The sequence below is a fragment of the Nyctereutes procyonoides genome, unplaced genomic scaffold (genome assembly GCF_905146905.1).
Source record: "Nyctereutes procyonoides isolate TBG_1078 unplaced genomic scaffold, NYPRO_anot_genome, whole genome shotgun sequence".
Lineage (NCBI taxonomy): Eukaryota > Metazoa > Chordata > Mammalia > Carnivora > Canidae > Nyctereutes > Nyctereutes procyonoides.
The window spans coordinates 81,667,500-81,690,981 of NW_026575146.1; the positions used below are offsets into that span (position 1 = coordinate 81,667,500).

At 40.0% G+C, this 23,482-nt stretch overlaps 2 protein-coding genes across 2 annotated transcripts in view; both read right to left on the bottom strand.

Moving 5' to 3' along the window:
- LOC129500367 (zinc finger protein 850-like) overlaps window positions 1–23,482 on the bottom strand; it is a 103,721-nt gene that overhangs the window by 11,362 nt on the left and 68,877 nt on the right.
- LOC129500364 (zinc finger protein 566-like) lies at window positions 2,100–21,884 on the bottom strand. Its single transcript, XM_055310744.1, has 6 exons — window positions 21,821–21,884; window positions 19,800–19,854; window positions 8,864–8,931; window positions 6,774–6,900; window positions 6,168–6,266; window positions 2,100–2,237 (listed from the first exon to the last, which is right to left on the bottom strand). Exons 3-6 carry the CDS (start codon window positions 8,870–8,872, stop codon window positions 2,140–2,142), a joined length of 333 nt encoding a protein of 110 aa, XP_055166719.1. The 5' UTR covers window positions 8,873–8,931; window positions 19,800–19,854; window positions 21,821–21,884; the 3' UTR covers window positions 2,100–2,139.

Here is a 23,482-nt window from a genome sequence, read left to right on the forward strand (position 1 = left end):
GTGACTATCATAAATAAAAAATTTTTTAAAAAAAGCAATTATAATTAAAATAATGTGGTATTATCACAAGGCTTAAATATAGAAAGTCCAAAAATATGGAAATTATATTTCATAAAAGCAGCACTTTGGTGGGGAGAAAATAAACTTTATAATCAAACTTGCCAAGGCAACTAGAAAAAACTGGACCCCTATTTGATAGATCATGAGAGAAATCAACTATAGGTAGGATAATAACCTCAATGTGAAAGTCAACACTAAAAAGCTTTTTTAAAATAATTATATAGGGATCCCTGGGTGACTCAGCGGTTTAGCGCCTGCCTTCGGCCCAGGGCGCAATCCTGGAGTCCCGGGATTGAGTCCCACGTCGGGCTCCTGGCATGGAGCCTGCTTCTCCCTCTGCCTGTGTCTCTGCCCGCCCCCAGTCTATCATAAATAAATAAATCTTTAAAAAATAAAATAATTATATAGATATATTTATGAATTAAAGGTACAGAAGGATTTTTCTTGAGAGAGAGACCGTGCTAGCAGAGTTGGGAGGAAGAGGGAGAATCTTAAGCAGGCTCCATGCTCAGCATGGAGACAGGTGCAGGTCTCAATCTCATGACCCTGAGATTGTGACCTGAGCTGAAATCAAGAGTTGGACAATCAACCGACTGAGCCACCCAGGTACTCCCAGAAGGATAGCTTTGTAGTAGCTCACAAAAAATATCCATCACAAAGGAAAAGACTGATAATTCTACTTTAAAATTAGGAACTTTTATTCATCAAAAGATTCCAGAAAAAGAGTAGAAAGCCAAGCCACATAACAGAGGATATCTGAAACACAAATATAGTAACTACAATATATAAAGAACTCATCTAATCAGTAAGAGAAAGATTATCAAACCAATACAAAAATAAGCCAAAGACATGAACAGAATCTACAAAAGAAAAGTTCTAAATGGCCAATAAATATATTAAAAATCAGGGACACCTGGGTAACTTAGTGGTTGAGCATCTGCTTTCAGCTCAGGGCATGATCCCAGGGTCCTGGGATCCAGTCCCATATCAGGCTCCTGCAGGGAGCCTACTTCTCCCTCTGTCTATGTCTCTGCCTCTTTCTCTGTGTCTCTCATGAATAGATAAAATCTTTTTTAAAAATTTTAAAAATATTTAAAAACAGACCAAACTCATTAGTAATCAAGGAGATGGAAATAAAAGTACAATGACAAGATGCAAACCCACAAAAATTTTTAAATCTGCACTTAAGGGTGTGGTACAACCAAATTCTCATATATTCTTTTTATTTTTTATTTTTTTTCATATATTCTTTTTTAAAAAAATTTATTTATTTATTCATGAGAGACAGAGACATAGGCAGAGGGAAAAACAGGCTTCCCATGAGGAGCCCAATGTGGGACTTGATCCCCAGAACCCAGGATCATGACCTGAATCAAAGGCATACACTCAACCACTGAGCTACCCAGGCGCCCTCTCATATACTACTGATAGGAGTATAGATGGGTATAATACTTTGGAGCACAGCTTGGCATTATCTAGTACAATCAAAGATACATATACCTTCTGACCTGACACTTTTACTCTTAGATAGATATCCCAGAGGCTTTATGCTCAGGTATATTAGTAAACATGTCAAGTGACATTTGTAGTATCATTATTTATAACAGCCAAATTAGAAATAACCCAAATTTTAACCAAAAATATACTGAAAGTTAATAACCAAGAGTTAAGAGTTATTTTAGTATATCCAAACAATGGAATTCTTACAAAAATGAATGAAGTGGAGCTACCAATATGGATGACTTTCACAAATACAATAATGAATGAAGGAGCATGACACAAAAGAATACATACATTATCATGTCACTCACCTAAATTCTAAAAAGGGCTAAATTAAACAATACTTTTTGAAATGTATGCATAGTCATAAATATATATATTCATAGGGTGTTTCTGGAGTCCTGGCAATGTTCTGTTTCTTGTCATGGGTGGCTATTCATCAAACTGTATATATGTTTTATGTACTTTCCTGTATATTTCACTATAAAAATAGATTTTTTAAAGTCATGTGGCTGATAAATGTTAGGAATACTCCCTAACTGAAAATTCTTTAAGAACAATGGATTCCCCTAATGCTCCCTAATGCTCCCTAATGCTTCCCATCAGGATCCAGAGCAAATTTGGAACGTGATGTTTGTATTCTTCTCCTTTCAACTGAAGAAGTTTGAGTTGGCGCACTGTGGTAGAACAAGAAGTGAAAAGATAGAAATACATATAAAGAATCAAACTAAGAGATACTAAAAGTATTAAATGAGTCTGCCATCAATTAGAGATCAAAGGAATTATTCTATATCTAAAGTTTGAAATGTGTTACAATCTAATTTTTTAAAATAACCAAGTTCTTCAGCATGCTATAAAACTGTCCAGGGAGAAAGACAAAAAGGATCCAGCAATGGCTATAAGTTCAGCTGAAAAAGGCAAGGGAGAATGGGAGATAAGGAAGTATAGATAATTCATGGCCATCAAGAAGAGCAGAGTAACGGAATGGAAAATATAACATGAAGCACAACCTTTTTTAAAATAAGGAAGACATTATACTATGTGGTTGAGGCAATAGCATAAGAATCAGTTAGTTGAAAAGTTAAAAAGTTGCTGTCAGGGGCACCTGGATGGCTCAGTCAATTGGGCATCTGATGCTTGGTTTTGGCTCACATCATGATCTGGTGGCTGTGGGACAGAGCCCGGAGTTGGGCTCCACACTCTCTCTCCCTCTGCCCCTCCCCCTGCTCACATGCTCTCTCTGAAATAAATAAATAAATAAATAAATAAATAAATAAATAAATAAATATTTTTTTTAAAGTAGCTATCAAAGAGAGTGAATGTTTGAAACAGAATTGGGGCTGGTTAAATACAAGGTTTACATATCACTTAGGGGGAGTGAATAAGTGAAAGAACTTGGAAGAGAAAGATCATTTGAAATGAGGTTAAGGAATTGAGAATTAACATGTATTATGATAAGGATGCAGAAGTCACCAACAATGGTGACAGGTGTAGTGAAGGAGAGGAGGTGTAGTGGCTGGAGTCTAATGAGAAAAGAGAGAGAGAGATCTAAGGTAGGGTTATAAGGAGGTAGGCTCCTTCAAGAGCCAGATTAAGCAAGGTTTTCTAGTTTTGATTTTATCATTGTGTAATCTGTGGGCCAACAGTTCTGATCTTCAGTCTATTCAAGGAGAGGAAACTGGTAAATGATATGACAACACATAGTGGGTGATTCAGTCTCTGAAGTGCTTTAAAGGAGCTGGGGACTGATAATGGAAAATAATGGACTGTGGGGGAAGACAAAGCAAGAACCATTATCAACTGGTATAAGGGAAAGTTGTATATCATGGCATGGCTAAAGTGTTCACTTGAAGCCAAAAGGTGAAATAATATTCAAAGAGGCTGAAGATAATATGCAATATTTCTTATAAAGTTTCAAACAGTACGGTGGAAGCGATTTTAAGAAAGAGTGGGGAATTAAGTTGACTGGGAGATATATACATCTGTATGATGAAAAGAGTTCCACTGATGATCAGAGCCCTGGAAAGCTTGTACTTCGGGACCTCAGTGAGATAACTGAAGGTGTAAGACAAATAGGAACTGGTCCTAAATCACCCCTTAGGGGAAGGAGAGTAATTTTGCTAGTGGGAACTGGTCTCTAAGAAGACAGTTCTAGTGGTAAGAAAAACACTGCCATGCTAGTCGAGGAAGGGATCTTGTTTACCTTAAATTCTGCTGGAAGCCTGTCAGGGGCTGGTCTTACCAAGACCACATGAGATTTTGAAGGCTTATATGCCTGAGCTCTGCAGATCTCCTTTACAGATGCGTTGTAGCCAGAGTGATGATCTTACTAGGATTACTATTATTGGATCACAGCTTGGAAATTACTGTAAGAAAACCTAAAAGATCATTACTGAGAATGAAGTCAGGAAAGAACGCTCAGAATGTAATGATATTTAGGCTGAGACCTAGAGCAGCATAGCAGTTAGTCAGGTGAGTAGCGCATACTACACAGAGTGAGTGACATAAGGGGGTAGAGCACAGGTACTATATATATATAGATTCTAGATGTATCTGAGGTAATGAATGAAGGCTCCTGTGGCTGGAGTCTAATGAGAAAAGAGAGAGAGAGATCTAAGGTAGGGTTATAAGGAGGTAGGCTCCTTCAAGAGCCAGATTAAGCAAGGTTTTCTAGTTTTGATTTTATCATTGTGTAATCTGATTTATATTTTTAAAAAATATTACTCTGGTTACTGTGTCAAAACCAGTTAGAAGAGTACTGCAATAGCCCCGATCAGTAGTAGTATAGGCTTAAAGTGTTGCTAGTAGATGAGAGCACACAGAATTGAGATAATTCAGTTAGAAGAAATCATCAACGAAATTTGACTGTATGGTAATCACAGTATAGAGTGGCCCCTAGAATGTTTCCTAGCTTTCTGACTAGAGATCTTCACAAGGTTCTGGTTTGAAATCTGTCTATACTTCAGAATGCAGCATTGTAGTTATCCTATTTCTACTAATTTTTCTTCCATAAAAATTATCTCTTACTAAGTAAGAACTTAGAATAATACAATTGCATTTAGTACTCCAAATCTTTTCAACAATCTTATCAGTTAGACGTTCTTTTCCTTTTAAACTATGAGGAAATGAGACGGGGAAGTCAAGTTTGGTAAAGTAATTTACTTAAGATAAAAGCTGCCAATAAAACTCTGGTCTAAGTGATTTCAGTTTTTCCAATCATCCCTTATACTATATTACCTTTCATTTCCCTCTCTTCCCTTCTATCTGAACCAATGTACCTTTTTTCCCCTCATTACCAAATCCAATGATCAATTTTCAGTCCTCAACTTACTCATGTTCCCTGATATGAAAAACACTGCCCTTCTTAAATACTTTTTCCACGTGGCTTCTGAGATACCATATTTTCTTTATTTTCCTATTAGCTCACGAGTTATTCCTTCTCAGTCTCCTCTGACGGACCTTTCCCTCCTTTCTAACTAAAATAAAGAGTGGATTAGGGTCCTTTTCTTTTTTTAACTATTATATAACTTCATAAATTATTTCTTCCAAATCTAAGGTTTCAATTCTACTTAAACATATATTATTTTTTCCAGGTCCTTTCTTGATTTCTTCCTATTTCTAACAGATAATCCTAAAGTATCATGAACAAAACAGAACTCTTGAACATCTGTCTTTTCCAACTAAGAAAAAGACATCCAATTGTTCAGGCATAAATTTAAAAAGTTATACTGGATTTTTCTTTCATTATATACCACTTCCAATTAATGAGCAAGAGGCACGACCTTTAAAATCTGATCAGGGGGATCCCTGGGTGGTGCAGCAGTTTGGCGCCTGCCTTTGGCCCAGGGCACGATCCTGGAGACCCTGGATTGAATCCCACATCGGGCTCCTGGTGCATGGAGCCTGCTTCTCCCTCTGCCTATGTCTCTGCCTCTCTCTCTTTCTCTCTCTGTGACTATCATAAATAAATAAAAATTAAAAAAAATTAAAATCTGATCAGAATCTGACACCTTCATGTCACCTTCGCTTACTACTGCCCTCATCTAAGCCATCACAATTTCTAATTTAAAAAATGGCTTTCCAACTGGTCTTTCTGCTTCACTCTTGCTCCCATTTTATTTTCTATACAATATCTGGATTAGTCTTTGAAAATAACAAGTTTAATCACATCACTTTCCTCATTGAAATCAGCCAATCATTCTCATTGTAGTTTCAATGTAATCCCAATTCTTTCTCATGGCATACAGGTCCCTATATGACCTAGTCCCATCTCCTCTCTGACCTCATTTCCAACCTTTATTCTCCCTCATTAACTGGATCAAATATAGGTAAAATTGTTAGCACTGGAGAAGAAGAGCTATTCCCTATTTGAAAATACAGGGAAATGTAAAAGGAAGTGGTAATTGGGGTGAAGAAGGGGTTTCCTTTGGTAACTGATGGTAAAACAATTTTGCCTTCCAGTATTCAAGCTTTTACGCCAATGGCCTTGGTTTGGTCTCCTCTTTGAGGAGAACTTCTCAGCTAATATCCCAAAGTTGTAGCCAACAAATTAAGTGATCTGACTGTTCTCCACATGGCCTCCTCTTGTCTGACCATCTCTTACTCACCTGAACTCTGACTTCTTGTCACTTCCTGCACAACCTTCCAGGGCTCTTTCCCTTGCTTCAACAAGGAAAGCACATCTGCTTTAGAAATGGAAAATCCTGCTTATAAGAATGGAAAAAGATATGATTATACTCTGCTTTCCCAGGATTAAAATTGAGTCCATTGTTCATCAAGTAAGAATGTCAATTACAGAAAGATTCAGAGGGTGGCACCTGGGTGGCTCAGAGGGTTAAGTGTCTGCCTTTGGCTGGGGTCATGATCTCAGGGGTCCTGGGATCGAGCCCTGAATTGGGCTCCCTGATCATCAGGGAGTATGCATCTTACTCTCCATCGACTCCCCACTCCTCATACTCTCATGTACTCTCTCTCTCTCTCTCTCAAATAAATAAATAAATAAATAAATAAATAATCTTTTTTAAAAAAGATACAGAGGAAGGATATCTGAAGAATAGCAAAGATAAAGGTACTCAATGGAGCTGTTCATTTTGAAGTCTATAAACCACAGATAACTTAGTTGGGACTAGGGGTCTGAAATTCACCTAGGTACTTGAAACATTTCCCAAATTTCACAAATTTGCTTGAAGTCAAATTATTGGGACCAAACTTACCCAGCGAGACCAGGTTGCTATAGTTTTCCAACATCACATCTCTGTACAAATCCTTCTGTTCCAAGTCCAGGCACTCCCACTCCTCCTGAGAGAAATCTACCGCCACATCCTTGAACAACACCAACCTCTGAAATGGCAAACCCAAGTGTTACTGACAAAATAAAGAAATATTTTTAGAATGAGAGCACCACATACACACAGTAATAAAAGGAGGAGAAAAGTATTACATAAAGGGGCCAAATAGCAAATATGTTGAAGCTGGAAGCTTGTGATGTGGGTAGATAATAGAAGGTAAGTGAGTGTGAAATACAGAGCACCTAAACAATTCCTGAACATTCCTATTTACTCTATCACATACAGCAATGGGAATGAACAGCAATGGGAATGAACAGAAGTCAGGTAAGTATAGTTTTGTGAAATAATGTGTGCTAGCACATAACACATGCAAATCCTCAAATAAAATGAAAGTTCCTTCCTTCCTTGTCCTTTTAAAGAACTGAAAACAGAAAGAAAAGAAGGGAAGAAAAAAGGGAGGCCTGGAAGGAGAGAGGGAAGAGAAAATAAAAAGAAATCTAATAGGCACATTCCAAAATTTCTCTTAAAATGTTTATCTTAGGGGCATCCCAGGTGGCTCAGCAGTTTAGTGCCACCTTCAGCCCAGGATCTGATCCTGGGGACCAAGGATTGAGTCCCATGTCAGGCTCCCTGCATGGAGCCCGCTTCTCCCTTTGCCTGTGTCTCTGCCTCTCTCTCTCTCTCTCCTCTCTCTCTCTCTCTCTCTCTCTTTCTCTCTCTCTGTGTCTCTCATGAATAAATAAAATCTTTTAAAAAATGTTATCTTAGAAAATAAGATTTACACATAATTTCAGAATTTCTTTCCAAGTTAAGTCTCAGAATAATTTAGTAATAATATTCTTTCTTCCTAGTCCTGGAAAATCCTTTCACAGATATCATTTTTAGATATTACATAATATTCCATATTATGATTGTAATCAATTTCTTATTTTGCAGTAGTTTGCACCCCTCCTCTAACATCCTTCGCAGCTGTTTCTAAAATCCTCAATCGTTTAATCATCTGGCTGATCATATTATCACTTACCATTGCTCCCTATACACTTCTGCTTATTATGTGCAACAGAAAGCTAATGAAAGATGAGCTACACTCACTCAGATGTGGCTTTTGACCTATATATGCTACTCAAATTCAAAATGAACCCTGTCACTGTATTAATTTCTTAGGTATTCCCTGACACAATTCTCTCTCTCTCTTTCTCTCTCTCTCTCCTCACTCTTGCATTTGATCACATTCCCAATCTTATAAGCTTCATAGAGCAGATCTTACTATATTCTGAGACTAATACCAATTTCCATCTTAATCGATGAGAAAATCCAAGTCAATGAGAAAGACCAAAGTTTTCATATGTAGTACCATCTCATCAAAACACATTCTGACAGGAGAGGTTCTACACTTTCCTCAAATACATTTAGTGATTTGCAAATGGATCCCAAAACACTATTAGGGAAGGGAGGAACAGGTGAGAAAGACCTGGGACTCATTCCCATCATTCACTAGAATGAGAGTGAGCAAGAGAGCAAACACTTGGTAAAACAGAAAGTCTGGAGATAAGAATACAGAACATTCAACAATGATTGATATAAAAAAGGAAGAAGAGGGGAATCCCTGGGTGGCTCAGTGGTTTAGCTCCTGCCTTCAGCCCAGGGCGTGATCCTGGAGGCCCAGGATCAAATCCCATGTCAGGCTCCCTGCGTAGAGCATGCTTCTCCCTCTGCCTGTGTCTCTGCCTCTCTCTCTCCTCTGTGTCTTTCATGAATAAATAAAATCTTTAAAAAAAAAAGTGAAGAAGAGGGGCATCTGGGTGGCTCAGTCAGTCACATGTCTGCCTTCAGCTCAGGTCATGATCCCAGGGTCCTGGGATTGAGCCCCGCATTGGGTTCCTTGCTCAATGGGGAGCCTCTTCTTTCTGTCCCCCTCTGCCCCTCCCCACTTGTGGTTCTCTCTCTCGCTCACTCTCTTAAATAAATAAAATTTAAAAAATAAAAACAAAGGGGAAGAAGAAACATGAACTCACACAAGGCATGGCTTAGAATCGCAACTTATGAGTCCTCCTCTGGCTTCTCCTCATGGAGAAGTGCAGTCCTAAGAAACAGGGAAGAAAAAAGAAACCATGAAAAAAGGCCTACTTCTAAATGACTAGATTAAATATTTCTTCCCCTTTTCATGGTGCCTGGTCTCTTCTATGTTCCAAAATACATACTGCAGAAGTCCAGACAATCTCATTCCTTCCCTAATTCCAGAAAACAGAGATGTAGAAGAACTAATTTATGCTAAAGCAGTACCCAATCCCCATGATGTTGTTAAGAGTTCCCTGACCTGGTCTTAGTAGTTCATCTTTTACAACCTAGGGGACTGTGATCCAAATTTATTCATGTAGTACCCACCTCAAGAACACTGTTAGTGTCCTCAGGCCTTGAAATACTCTGTAACTATGTAGGCCAATTCCTAGGGAAAACCCTTTCCATGATTAAGATCTACCTCTTTCCCCCAGTCACAACACACTAAATACCTCAGGTGCTTCCCTGGATCATTCTCACATTCCAAGTGCAAGAAGGATGCTGAATGCAAAGCACAGGCTTCATCCAGGCCACATAAAGTCCCACTACATTCACCCAGTAACCAAGGAACAAATTCAAAGCATTATCTAACAGAAAACAACTGCCTGTTGCATTGACTTACGGCCTTAGCTGAATTCAGGAACTTTGGAGGCAGTACCTCCCTGTAATCCCGCTTAACATCATTCTGTCTCTAAATGTCAAGTTAATATATGTTCTCATTCATTTGGGGAATATAAATAATAGTGAAAGGGAATATAAGGGAAGGGAGAAGAAATGTGTGGGAAATATCAGAAAGGGAGACAGAACATAAAGACTCCTAACTCTGGGAAACGAACTAGGGGTGGTGGAAGGGGAGGAGGGCGGGGGGTAGGGGTGAATGGGTGACGGGCACTGAGGGGGGCACTTGACGGGATGAGCACTGGGTGTTATTCTGTATGTTGGTAAATTGAACCCCAATAAAAAATAAATGTATTTAAAAAAAATAAATGTCAAGTTAAAGGCATTGAGGAGCTTAAGAAAGTGGTTGTACAGGGGCACCTGGGTGGCTCAGTGGTTGAGTGCCTTTCACTCAGGTTGTGATCCTGGGGTCCTGAGATTGAGTCCTGCATCAGGCTCCCCACAGGGAGCCTCCTTCTCCCTCTGCCTATGTCTCTGCCTCTCTCTTTCTGTGTCTCTCATGAATAAATAATTAAAATCTTTTTTAAAAAGTGGCTGTACAAGAAATAATTTCCCCCAAGCACATACCATGTGCTTGATGCCTTATATACATTAATACTTAATTGATCAGCAAATAGGTCTGTGAATATAACCACCACCACCACCACCACCATTCTCCACCACTACCAGCTCTAGCATCTTCCTTGTATCTGTTTCTTTTTCTAACAGCTTTACTGACAAAAATTCACATTTCATAAATTCATACTCTTAAAAATACCAGTAAATGGTTTTTAGTATATTAATAGAGATGTGCAACTATCACCACTATCTACTTGCAGAGTATTTTCATTATTAAAAAAACCAAACCAAATGAAAAACCCATACACATTAATAATTACTTCCGGGATCCCTGGGTGGCGCAGCGGTTTGGCGCCTGCCTTTGGCCCGGGGCACGATCCTGGAGACCCGGGATCGAATCCCACTTCGGGCTCCCGGTGCATGGAGCCTGCTTCTCCCTCTGCCTCTCTCTCTCTCTCTGTAACTATCATAAACAAATAAAAAATTTATTAAAAATAATAATAATAATAATTACTTCCATTCTTCCAGATCCTGGCAACTACTAATTTACTCTTTGAATCTACAGATTTGTCCATTCTAGATAGACATTTTGTATAAATGAAATTATACAGTATGTGTCTTTTGTGATTAGCTTCTTTCATGTACTATAAAGTTTCAAAGTTCATTTATATTTCAGCATGGACCAGGACTTCATGCCTATATATTGCCAAATAACATTCCATTGTAAGGATAGAGCATCTTTTTTTCCCCCATTCATCAGTTGATGGACATTTGCACTGTTTTCACCTTTTGTTACTATAAGAACATTCAGCTACATCTTTTTATGGGGACATATATTTCATTTCTCTTAGATATATATACCTAAAATGGATTTATGGGGTCATATGATAACTCTATGTTTAACATTTTTAGGAACTGCCAAATTCTGTTCCAAAACAACTGCATCATCTTATAGTTCCAACAAAAATCTGTAAAACTTCCAATTATTCTACATCCTTACCACCTTTTGGGGTTATAGTCATTCTTTTTTTTTTTTAATTAATTTTTATTGGTGTTCAATTTACCAACATACAGAATAACACCCAGTGCTCATCCCGTCAAGTGTACCCCTCAGTGCCCGTCACCCATTCACCCCCACCCCCCACCCTCCTCCCCCTCCACCACCCCTAGTTCATTTCCCAGAGTTAGAAGTCTTTATGTTCTGTCTCCCTTTCTGATATTTCTCACACATTTCTTCTCCCTTCCCTTATATTCCCTTTCGCTATTATTCATATTCCCCAAATGAATGAGAACATACACTGTTTGTCCTTCTCCGGTTACTGTGGCCAAGTTCAAAAAGGGTGTTGCCTGAGTTCTTCTCTGGGATTTTGATGGAATCTTGTCTCACATTTAGATCTTTCATCCATTTTGAGTTTATCTTTGTGTATGGTGCAAGAGAGTGGTCCAGTTTCATTCTTCTGCATGTGGATGTCCAATTTTCCCAGCACCATTTATTGAAGAGACTGTCTTTCTTCTAGTGGATCGTCTTTCCTCCTTTATCGTATATTAGTTGAGCATAAAGTTCAGGGTCCACTTCTGGGTTCTCTGTTCTGTTCCATTGATCTATATGTCTGTTTTTGTGCCAGTACCACACTGTCTTGATGAACACAGCTTTGTAGTACAACCTGAAATCTGGCATTGTGATGCCCCCAGATATGGTTTTCTTTTTTTAAAATTCCCCTGGCTGTTTGGGGTCTTTTCTGATTCCACACAAATCTTAAAATAATTTGTTCTAAGTCTCTGAAGAAAGTCCATGGTATTTTGATAGGGATTGCATTATACGTGTAAATTGCCCTGGGTAACATTGACATTTTCACAATATTAATTCTGCCAATCCATGAGCATGGAATATTTTTCCATCTCTTTGTGTCTTCCTCAATTTCTTTCAGAAGTGTTCTGTAGTTTTTAGGGTATATTTTGAGAACCATTTGAATGGTAAATGGTTCTCCAACCTTTTATTTTCAGGTTGTAGGTGTCCTTCTGTCTAAAATGAGTCTCTTGTAGACAGCAAATAGATGGGTCCTGTTTTTTTATCCAGTCTGAAACTCTGCGCCTTTTGATGGGGTCATTAAGCCCATTCACGTTCAGAGTTACTTGAACTTCTTCTTAAAGGGGAGTTTTAAGAGTCCCCCTTAAAATTTCTTGCAGAGCTGGTTTGGAGGTCACATATTCTTTCAGTTCCTGCCTGTCTTGGAAGCTCTTTATCTCTCCTTCCATTTTGAATGAGAGCCTTGCTGGATAAAGTATTCTTGGTTGCATGTTCTTCTCATTTAGGACCCTGAATATATCCTGCCAGCCCTTTCTGGCCTGCCACGTCTCTGTGGAGAGGTCTGCTGTTACCCTAATATTCCTCCCCATGAAAGTCAGGGACTTCTTGTCTCTTGCTGCTTTAAGGATCTTCTCTTTATCTTTGGAATTTGCAAGCTTCACTATTAGATGTCGAGGTGTTGAACGGTTTTTATTGATTTTAGGGGGGGATCTCTCTATTTCCTGGATCTGAATGCCTGTTTCCCTTCCCAGATTGGGAAAGTTTTCAGCTAGGATTTGTTCAAATACATATTCTGGCCCTCTGTCCCTTTCGGCGCCCTCGGGAACCCCAATTAAACGTAGGTTTTTCTTCCTCAGACTGTCATTTATTTGCCTTAATCTGTCTTCATGGTCCCTTAATTGTCTGTCTCTTTTTTCCTCAGTTTCCCTCTTTGCCATCAACTTGTCTTCTATGTCACTCACTCGTTCTTCCACCACGTTAACCCTCGTCGTTAGGACTTCTAGTTTGGATTGCATCTCATTCAATTGATTTTTAATTTCTGCCTGATTGGATCTAAATTCTGCAGTCATGAAGTCTCGTGAGGCCTTAATGCTTTTTTCTAGAGCCACCAGTAGCTGTATAATGGTGCTTCTGAATTGGCTTTCTGACATTGAAGTGTAATCCAGATTTTGTAACTCTGTGGGAAAGAGGGCTGTTTCTGATTCTTTCTTTTGAAGTGAGGTTTTCCTTCTAGTCATTTTGCTCAGTGCAGAGTGGCCAAAAACAAGTTGTATTGGAACACGGGGGAGTATCACTGGTCCGTCTAGCTGGTCTTCTGGGGGAGGGGCCTGCTGTGCTGATTTTCAGGTGTCAGCACTTGGGGGAGCTGCTCTGCCCCTGCCTGCTGCAGGGCTCAGCGGGGGTTGTTTACCCCGTGGGACCCAGGGAGGAACAGCAGCAGTTGCTATGGCAACTCTGGAAGCCTGGATTCAGCCTCCGCAGGAACTACGGGGCTCGGGGCTCTCGGCTCTCCGTCCGCAGGGCCTGGAGGCTCCGGGGCGGGGCCGCTGATCTGCTCAGCTCGGGGCAGGAGCGTCCTTGCTGTCCTGGGCCCTCCCGGCCTCTGCCTGTCCCGGGGGAGGCCGGATCCTGGGCTGTGTCCCGGCGCCCTGTGCTCCGGGCCTGCGCTGTGGATTCGCGCTCCCGCCCCGCAGCCCCCTCCCTGGAGCCGCTCCCGAGCCCCTCCGAGCTGCTCCGGTCGGTCCCTCCGTGCGCGCTGCAGCCCTTAGGGAGCTCGGAGCACTCTCCCGCGGCGCAGGTGTCTGTTAGTGTCCCCGGGAGCCCGAGGGCATCCCCGCCCTCCTGGGTCCTGCTCCAACTCCCTGCGAGCCCCTTTCCGCCCGCCCGGGAAGGTTGGTGCAGCTCCTGCTCCTCCGGGACGGGGCTCTCCTGTCCTGGGGACACTCGCCCCGGCCTCAGCCCGGCTCCTCGCGGGGCCCCTCCCCCTCGGAGGCCTTTTGTTCCTTTATTTCTTTTTCCCCGTCTTCCTACCTTGATAGAAGCGCGAACTCTTCTCACTGTAGCATTCCAGCTGGTCTCTCTTTACATCTCAGGCTGAATTCGTAGATTTTCAGGATGGTTTGAAGGTTATCTAGGTAACTTGGTGGGGACAGGTGATTTGGGGACCCTGCTCTTCCGCCATCTTGCCCCTCCCTCGGTTATAGTCATTCTTGTGAATAAAAGTGGTATGTCACTGTGATTTTGATTTACATTTCCCTAATGATATTGATCATTTCTATCCTTTCTTTGGAAAAATATTTCCAAATTATTTGCTCATTTAAAAAATATGGTTGTCATTTTATTGATGCCTTGAAACAATTCTTCATATGTTGTAAGATACATTTCCTTTACTGAACATACAATTTGTACATTTTGGTCTCATTTTGTGAGCTAAATTCTCACTTATTTCATGGTGTCTTCTGAAACTCAAAAGTTTTTAACTTTGCTAAAATCCTATTTGTATAATTTTTGTTCCTTTGGTGTGCTTTTGGTGTCAAATAAAAAACCACTGTCTAACCTAGATAGTGGAGACCTCCTTTGTTTCAAGAGTTTTAAGATTTTAGCTCTTTTTTTTAATCCGTCCTCAAGTTTTTTTAATTTAAATTCCAGTTCGTTAACATACAGTGTAATATTAGTTTCAAGTACAGGATTTAGTAATTCATAATTCACATACAATAGGGGATCCCTGGGTGGCTCAGCGGTTTAGCGCCTGCCTTTGGCCCAGGGCGCAATTCTGGAGTCCCGGGATCAGATCCCGCATCGGGCTCCCGGCACGGAGCCTGCTTCTCCCTCTGCCTGTGTCTCTGCCTCTCTCTCCCTATCATGAATGAATAAATAAAATCTTTTTAAAAAATTCACATACAATACCTGGTGCTCATCACAACAAGTGCCTTCCTTAATACCCATCATCCATTTAACCCAACCCATCCCCCCACCTACTTTCTCTTCAATCATAATCAGTTTGTTCTCTAGAATTAGCATTGTTTTCTGGTTAGCTCTTCTTTTTCATTTTTCCCCCTATGTTCATCAATGTTTTGTTTCTCAAATTCTACATATGAGTGAAATCATATGGCATTTGTCTTTCTTTGACTGACTTATTTCAGTTAGCCTAATACTGTCTAGCTCCATCCATGTCATTGCAAATGGCAAGGCTTCATTTATTTTTATGAATGAGTAATATTCCATTGCATATATATATACCACATCTTCCTTACCCATTTGTCACTCAATGGACATTTGGGCTCTTTCCATAATTTGGTTATTGTTGTAATGCTGCTAAAAACATTGGGATGCATGTATCCCTTTCTTTGAATCAGTATTTTTTTGTATCCTTTGGGTAAATACCTAGTACTGCAATTACTGGGTCATAGGGTAGCTCTATTTTTAACTTCTTGAGGAACCTCCATACTCTTTTCCAGAGTGGCTACACCAGTTTGCATTCCCACCAACAGGGTAAGGGGGTTCCCCTTTTATCATATCCTTGCCCAACATCTGTTGTTTCTTGAGTTGTTGATTTTAGCCATTCTGACTAGTACGAGGTGATTATCTCATTGTAGTTTTGATTTGTATTTCCCTGATGAGTGATGTTGAGCGTCTTTTCATGTGTCTGTTAGCCATCTGGATGTCTTCTTTGGAAAAGTGTCTATTCATGTTTTCTGCCCATTTCTTTAACTGGATTTTTTTTGGGGGGAGGGTTGAGTTTGATAAGTTCTTCATAGATTTTGGACACTAATTCTTTATCAGATATGTCATTTGCAAATATCTTCTCCCATTCTATACGCTGCCTTTTACTTTTGCTGATTGTTTCCTTTGCTGTGAGGAAGTTTTATTTTGATGAAGTCCCAATAGTTCATTTATGCTTTTGTTTCCTTTGCCTCATCTAGTAAGAAATTACTACAGCCAATGAACAAAAGTTTACTGTGTTCTCCTCTAGGATTTTGATGGATTCCTGCCTTGTATTTATGTCTTTCATCCATTTTGAATTTATTTTTGTGTATGGTGTAAAAAAGAGATTCAGTTTCATTCTTTTGCATGTTGCTGTCCGGTTTTCCCAATACCATTTGTTAGAGACTAACAAATGGGGTACTTTTCCATTGGATATTCTTTCCTGCTTTGTCAAAGATTAGTTGACCACAGAGTTGAGGGTTCATTTCTAGGTTTCCTATTCTGCTCCATTGATCAATGTGTCTGTTTTGGTGCCAGTACCATATTGTCTTGATCATTACAGCTTTGTAATATAATTTGACGTCTAGGATTATGATGCCTCCAGCTTTGCTTTGCTTTTTCAAGGTTGTTTTGGCTATTCAGGGTCTTTTATGCTTCCATACAAATTTTAGCTTTGTTCCAGCTCTGTGAATAAGGCTGATGATATTTTAATAGAAATTGTAGTAAATGTATAGGCTGTTTTTGGTAGAATATACATTTTAACAATATTTGTTATTACAATTCATGGAATGTTTTTCCACTTCTTTGTGTCTTCCTCAGTTTCTCTCATAAGTGTTCCATAGTTTTCAGAGTACAACTCTTTTACCTCTTTGGTTAGGCTTATTTCTTGGTATCTTGTGGGTTTTGGTGTAATTGTAAATAAGATCTATTCCTTGATTTCCCTTTCTGCTACTTCATTGTTAGTGTATAGAAACACAACAGACTTCTGTGTCTTGATTTTATATCCTGAAACTTTGCTGAATTCTTACATCAGTTCTAGCAATTTTTTGGTGGAGTCTTAAGTTTTCTATGTAGAGTATCATGTCATCTGCAAAGAGTGAAAATTTGACTTTTTCTTTGCTGATTACAATCTATTTCAGTTAAATTTAATTCAATACAATTCAAGTACTCTAGATCCCTGCCATGGGAAAAGTCCTATTTGGGGCATTATTAAACCAATGACCTCAGAAACAAGGGTAAAAATGCTTAAGAATAAAATAACACATATTAATACGAGTTTTCTATTTTTCCTTTTCTCTCAAATTTAACCCCAATAAATTCCATCTATTCATTTATTTTTCCCTAACAAGCTATCAAGTCTGTAAGAGACCTTTTCACATAAAAGGCAAGGTTTTGATTTGAAATGTTACTAGAAATCTGAAAACTGCTTGGAAACAAAGTAATAGCATCTCTCTTTCATGGGTGTTACAGAAGATTTGATTTCATTGAGAGTGTGTTTAGAAGGTATGTATGTGGGCAGTGTTTGATTAAAAATTGCAGCTGGCACCTACCCCCTGTGAAAATGAAATCGTCTCTATTAGCCTTCACTGTATCAGACACTGAATTTCACCTTTTAACCTCTGCCCCTATTCCTTACACTTTTGGTTGATTTTGGAAACAAAGTTTCATTGGAACTTAGCCATGTCCTTTCGCTTATGTATTATATAGGGCTGCTTTCACTCTACAACAAACTTGAGTAGTTGCAACCAGAATGTATGACGCATAAACCTAAAACACTAACTAGATCCCCCTTTGCAGAAAGTTAGTCAACCCCTGACTGAGATCTACCAAAAATCAAGAAAGCTAGCAAAGACTACTAAGATCAATTCAAAAGGACCCATGAGCCAACCTAACTAAATAGGCTCCAAATAGTCAAATATGGCACAATACTAATTTAAGTATACATAAATAAAACAACCGCAATAGATTGAAACATGTAAATGTATCAAAATCCATACCTTTATAATGACAGGTATAACAATCTGTTAATCTTAACAATAAAAAATAACAATCACTGGTCCCCAGGAGAGAATGCTAGCAAACCATCATTTCATTATGGTTCATTATTTCCTTATTTTGAAAACTGGTAAGTTAGGAGAAAAAAACTTTCCTGCTTCCCTAAGTAATCTGTACCTCAAGAGAACCAATTAGTTCATACAGAGGCTTTTCACTTTACATAATTACTCCATTAAAGAATAAAGATATAATTAATTAGACTGTATTTAGCAATCTCTAATTAAATAATAATAGAAAATATCACAAGAAGAGGTAAGCAGACATTATGTGCCTCTTCATAGAAGTATACATTAGCATCACTGAAGTGATTTTGCCCAAAAAAAGGGGGAAGGCAGGGAATGGAGGGAAGATACCTAAACCTGATCAAGTCTCTAGATCTAACTTCTAACTAGAGAAATACAGAAAAACATGTTAATGATGACAGACTGTGGGAAACTTTACTGGACAAATCACCCAGCTTCTTCAACAAATACATTGCAAGGAAAGAGGGAAAGAATAAGAATGAGAGGCACTTGGGTGGCTCAGTCATTGGGTGTCTGACACTTGTTTTCAGCTCAGGTCATGATCTGGTGGTCGTGGAATCAAGCCCAGCATTGGGATCCAAACTCAGCAGGGAGTCTGCTTCAGATTCTGTCTCCTTCTCCCTTTGTCCCTGCCCCAATTACATGCTCTCTCAAATAAATAAATAAATAAATAAATAAATAAATAAATAAATAAATAAATAAATAAATAAATAAATAAATAAATAAATAAATAAAATGAGAAACTATAGATTTTAAAAAAGACTTTATTAAAAGACTTATGCATGGACCTTCTTTGAGCCCAGATTCAAAGAAATCTTAAAATTAAAAACAAAGTTATTTGCCCTGTGGGGAAACATTAACTTTAGCTGGAAATCTGATATTAAGGATTTTTTTTTTTTTTAGGGAAAATAAGGGTATTTGATTAAGTTTTTTAAAGACTATCATTTACATACACATTTATGGATGGAATGATACAACTTCTGATATGTGTTTCAAAATAATCCTAGGTAGGTAGAGATACAGATTAAACAAGATTGGTCATAAGTCAATCAATATTAAAGCTGAGCAAAGTGATACATAGAGGTTCATTGCTATGTTGTCCATTTTTGTACATGTTTGAATTTTTTACAATGAAGAGTTAAAGAAAATGTTAATCAGGGCTTAGTAAATTGATTTTATCACACACACAAAAATCAGGTAACAACCCCATAGCTTGAAAAATCCTATAACAGCATATTAATAATTTCCTTAAATTTTCCAACAACCAGCAAAATACCTTGAATGAAACATAAAATCAGAAAATACTGGTTAGAAAAGTGCTAATACAAGGGACAAAATAGCAAAAACTATTAAAATTTAAAGTCTACATAAATGTCTGAGAAACTAGCATTTATTCTACAAACAAAATCTCTGATGTGCTAAATTACATATATTCAAGGATATTTATCCCACCATTGTTTATTAACAGCCAAAGACTGATAGCCATCTGAAAGTGCATTAATAAGAGTTAGTTCTTAAAATTAGGGAATTATGTAATATGTGTGCAGCCATAAAGTGAAGTCCTTCATGTACTAATAGATGTATACAATTCCCTTGGAAGTACTCAAGAAACTAGGCACACTGGTTGCCTTCTAAGTAGGAAAAGTTCATGACTAGTGGTAGAGCCAGGGAGGAGAATTCACTGTATACTTTTATGAACCTTTTAAATACTTATCTCTTAAGCAATAAAATTGAAAACAAAATACTAAAAATCAAGGCTTTCAAATTTCACTCTCAGAGATGCATTCCATTCCTTCAAAAATCTTAGAAAAAGACTAAGTATAAAAATGGAATTGAAGTATTTGCCAGGTGAATATGTGTACCTCAGGTCAAAGGGAGCAAAATGGAGTGGAATAACCTCTTTGGGTCCATTCCTTCTGACCCCATTATTCTTTGGAATAGCCAGGCCCAAAGACCAGAACACTAAAGGATCCTTGTTAAGGAATTTCAAAAAGAAGAAAGTAAATGTTTCCATATCATGAAAAACCAGAAAATACTTGAGATACAAAATAAAAAATAACAACTTACCTTGGACAGAACTCTCAGTTGTCCGACAGCAGCTATTCCCTTAGTCTCTGGTCATCTGTATAAGACAAGTCCATTAACTGGTAAGGGGAAAGAATCCTGAGACACCACGCCTTTCTTTGAGCCCAGACTGACTTGCTAGAAACAAGCAATTACTTCCACCCCAACCACTCCTCAAACTAAATAAACATTTTGAGGAAGGTCAGAGAGAGATCTGAGCAATGTTGCCCTCTCTGAGAACCAGCGCGAAAGTGAAGCATCCCCACAGGTCTCCCCAGGTGATTTCCTGAGACAACAGATTAGAATCTTAAAACCCCAGCTTTTTTCCTCCCTTTTCTCAGCCTCTCCCACCAACTTGGGACTGTTTTTGGCTCTTAGAGTCTCAATCTGAAATCAGGTTTGTGACTTGGAGATAAATTTATCCAGAATCTTTAATCTGGGACTCACCTTTCTATCTTCCCACATCAGACATTTCCAGGAACTTGCCGCCCCCCACTCCCACTCCCACCCCCGCGTGGCTACTAGGAGAAGGGGCAGTTGTAACAACACTCCAGCCAGTCTTATGAGTTAACTCACTTCAAGTTAACACAGTCCTAGCTTGCTAACTTAAGTCCCTCGATCTGTGACAGGACTAGTTTGCTTTCTTTGAGATATGCAGGCCACTGGTCTTCAGGAATAAAAGAGCAGAACTTCCCCAGGCCACTGAGGCCAGCAAGCCTGTCTGAAGTCCCTTTAGCTTTCTGCTTGCCCAACAATCTTTTAGCAAAATGTTTTCCCTTTTTAAGGTCACACAAGGATTTTACTGACCTCCCTCTGCCCGTTTGTAGACTTTGCCCTCCTTTTGGAAAAGAACAGAGTACTCTTGCACAACCCACAGAAACCCCGAGCACTAAGGAACTAGAATTTCTTGCACAACGTGCAAGGACCGAGATAACTCTATAGGCAGCATCAAGTCTGCATATGATCAAGAAATGTCACAGACCTCGGCTCTCCCTTAACTGATTAAACCCCTTTTAAAAATCTCTGGGCCAGGGATCCCTGGGTGGCGCAGCAGTTGGGTGCCTGCCTTTGGCCCAGGGCACGATCCTGGAGACCGTGGATCGAATCCCACGTCGGGCTCCCGGTGCATGGAGCCTGCTTCTCCCTCTGCCTGTGTCTCTGCCCTGCCCCCCCCCACCTCTCTCTCTCTCTCTCTCTCTCTCTCTCTCTCTCTCTCTGTAACTATCATAAATAAATAAAAATGTAAAAAAAAAAATCTCTGGGCCAGGGCAGCCGGGTGGCTCAGTGGTTTAGCGCTGCCTTCAGCCCGGGCATGATCCTGGAGACCCGGGATCAAGTCCCACGTCGGGCTCCCTGCATGGAGCCTGCTTCTCCCTCTGCCTGTGTCTCTGCCTCTTGCGCTCTCTCCCTCTTTCATGAATAAATAAAATCTTTAAAGAAACTGGGCCAAAAATAACAAAACAATAAATTAAAAGTAAGAATCAAAATCTCTGGGCCACCATCTCTGGCCAGGAAGAAACCTGATTTGGCCCTTTGGCCAAGAGCCTGTCTTCTCCCCAAGTGGCCGGCCTCTCTCAAAGGGAATTTGATTCCTTTCCAGGCAAAATTCGTCTCTAGCCCAATCTGGGTTTCCGCCACGCAGCCAGCCAGAGAGACCCCACAACCACAAGCTTCCAGGAACCCTCCAACCGACAAATGCCCTCAGGGTGTCCATTTCCCTATCATCGCCGCCCCTCCGCCCACAGGCTCCCGCTAGACACCGTCGGCTAGACACAGACAGACTCGAAAAAAGTCATTGACATAATTAAGGGAGGAGTCAACCTCACAAGCACTGTCCCAGCTGGAGGCACAATTACCACTCCTTCATGTGGTCACACATAACCATGTAGTCCCACAGGCACGTTACGTCACACACACACACACACACACACACACACACACACACACACACACACACGAGACGGCGTTAAAGCCTGAGGCTCCACACACCGCCGGCCTGGCTCCCGGGCTAGGACACGCCTCACCTTCAGCCTCCCCCGCGTCAGGCTCGCGTCCCGCGGTACCGGGAACCAAGCAACAGACAGCGCTTTCTCCGCTGGGGCGCAGCGCAGCTTGCTCCAGCACAACCGCGCGGCCCGCCTTAGAAGGAAGTGACGTTACGCCCGGAGGCCTCTGGACAATGTAGTCCAAAACATGAAAGACCCCAGAGAGCGTTCGACCCGAGTAATCCTCCCCAGGCGTCTGCCCGCGACCCGCTGCCGCTCCACTCTCTCCCGCGAATCAAAAAAACAAAAAACAAAAAAATGCGTTAGTAGGCAGCTACCTGGGATGTTCATTGGAACTTTCATGGCCATGTCATAGCTATGCAGCAAGTGTCACTGAAAGATGGAATGGACTCTTGAGAGAAATTGGAAAGCAAAATTGGACAACCAAGCCCCAATGCCAATGCAGCACACACTTAAGACAGGCAGTTTGGGCTCTAAATGTGGCAATTTCCCCAAAATGCTATCTTTTGTTTAAATATAATGTTTATGAACCCTATACCCTATTATACCCTAATATACCCTATAGTTAATGAACTAACTATATGTTGGCTAATTGAAGTTTAAATAAATAAATAAATAAATAAAATGTTCAGTTATGAGGAAGAGGAAGCAAGAGGCCGAGCAGGCTGTAAGAAACCCAATCTACATAATTAACTTCTCACTCTACATTTTTTTTCCTCCCACACTTACCCCTGGAGAACAGGAAATTGGGAAACTCTAACCTAGTACTTCTTTTGTCTCCTGGTTGTCCTTGCTGGATTTGGCAATTTTGGATATTGATGACAATGATCATGAATATGAGGTGATGATTCCTAAGGTAATGTTGGCATGGCATACGTATCAGGGAGTGGAAGTAGTTTTAGGATGGTCCAGGTTATAGAAAGAAACTTCAGAGGGACCCAGGGACCAGTTATATCATATGATGTCAGTGAGACGTGGGGGAGGTTGGAAAGAGAGTAAAGTTATTGCTGCAGAGACTGGGGCAGGGGGCAATCATAAGGTTGCAGAAGAAAAGGAGCAACTCTTATTAGGTAGAGAGCACTTTAGACCCTTTGAAGTCTGGGTAGAGGTAGGGACCCATGATCTCTCTCAGATCTTATCCCTGCCTGGCATCTGGCCAATTTATCCCAAACTGCCACCATCATCTCAACTTAACTGTTGACCAACAAGTGATAAACCTTCCAACAACTACTGACTTCAGAATGTAAGAGCTCCTGCTTAAGATGACAGAACAAGGCTACATTCTGGACACTATAATTCATGACTAATACGATTTTCTTTAACCTATTTTCTTTAACCTATTCTCAGACTCTTGTCTTTCAGACTACTGATGGCTCTAAACTCTCTAAGATGAGTGGTAATGACCATTGTATTACCCTGGACTCCCTGCTGGCCAGTACAAACAATACATGGGCAATTTCTAACATTTTTTGCTACAGTGGATCAATGAATAAGGAAAAGCAGAGCAATCCATTTTCACCTTAGAAAGTAATATGGGTCCTTAAGGTTGATCCTGATAGCACCTGGGACATAATTAGTTGACTTGGCTCCAGATTGGAAGTTGTACTTGTGGTCACTATGTTGCTTAAGACAATGGAACATATTTGGTCAAAGCCCCTATCTGTAAAAACTAATTAGAGT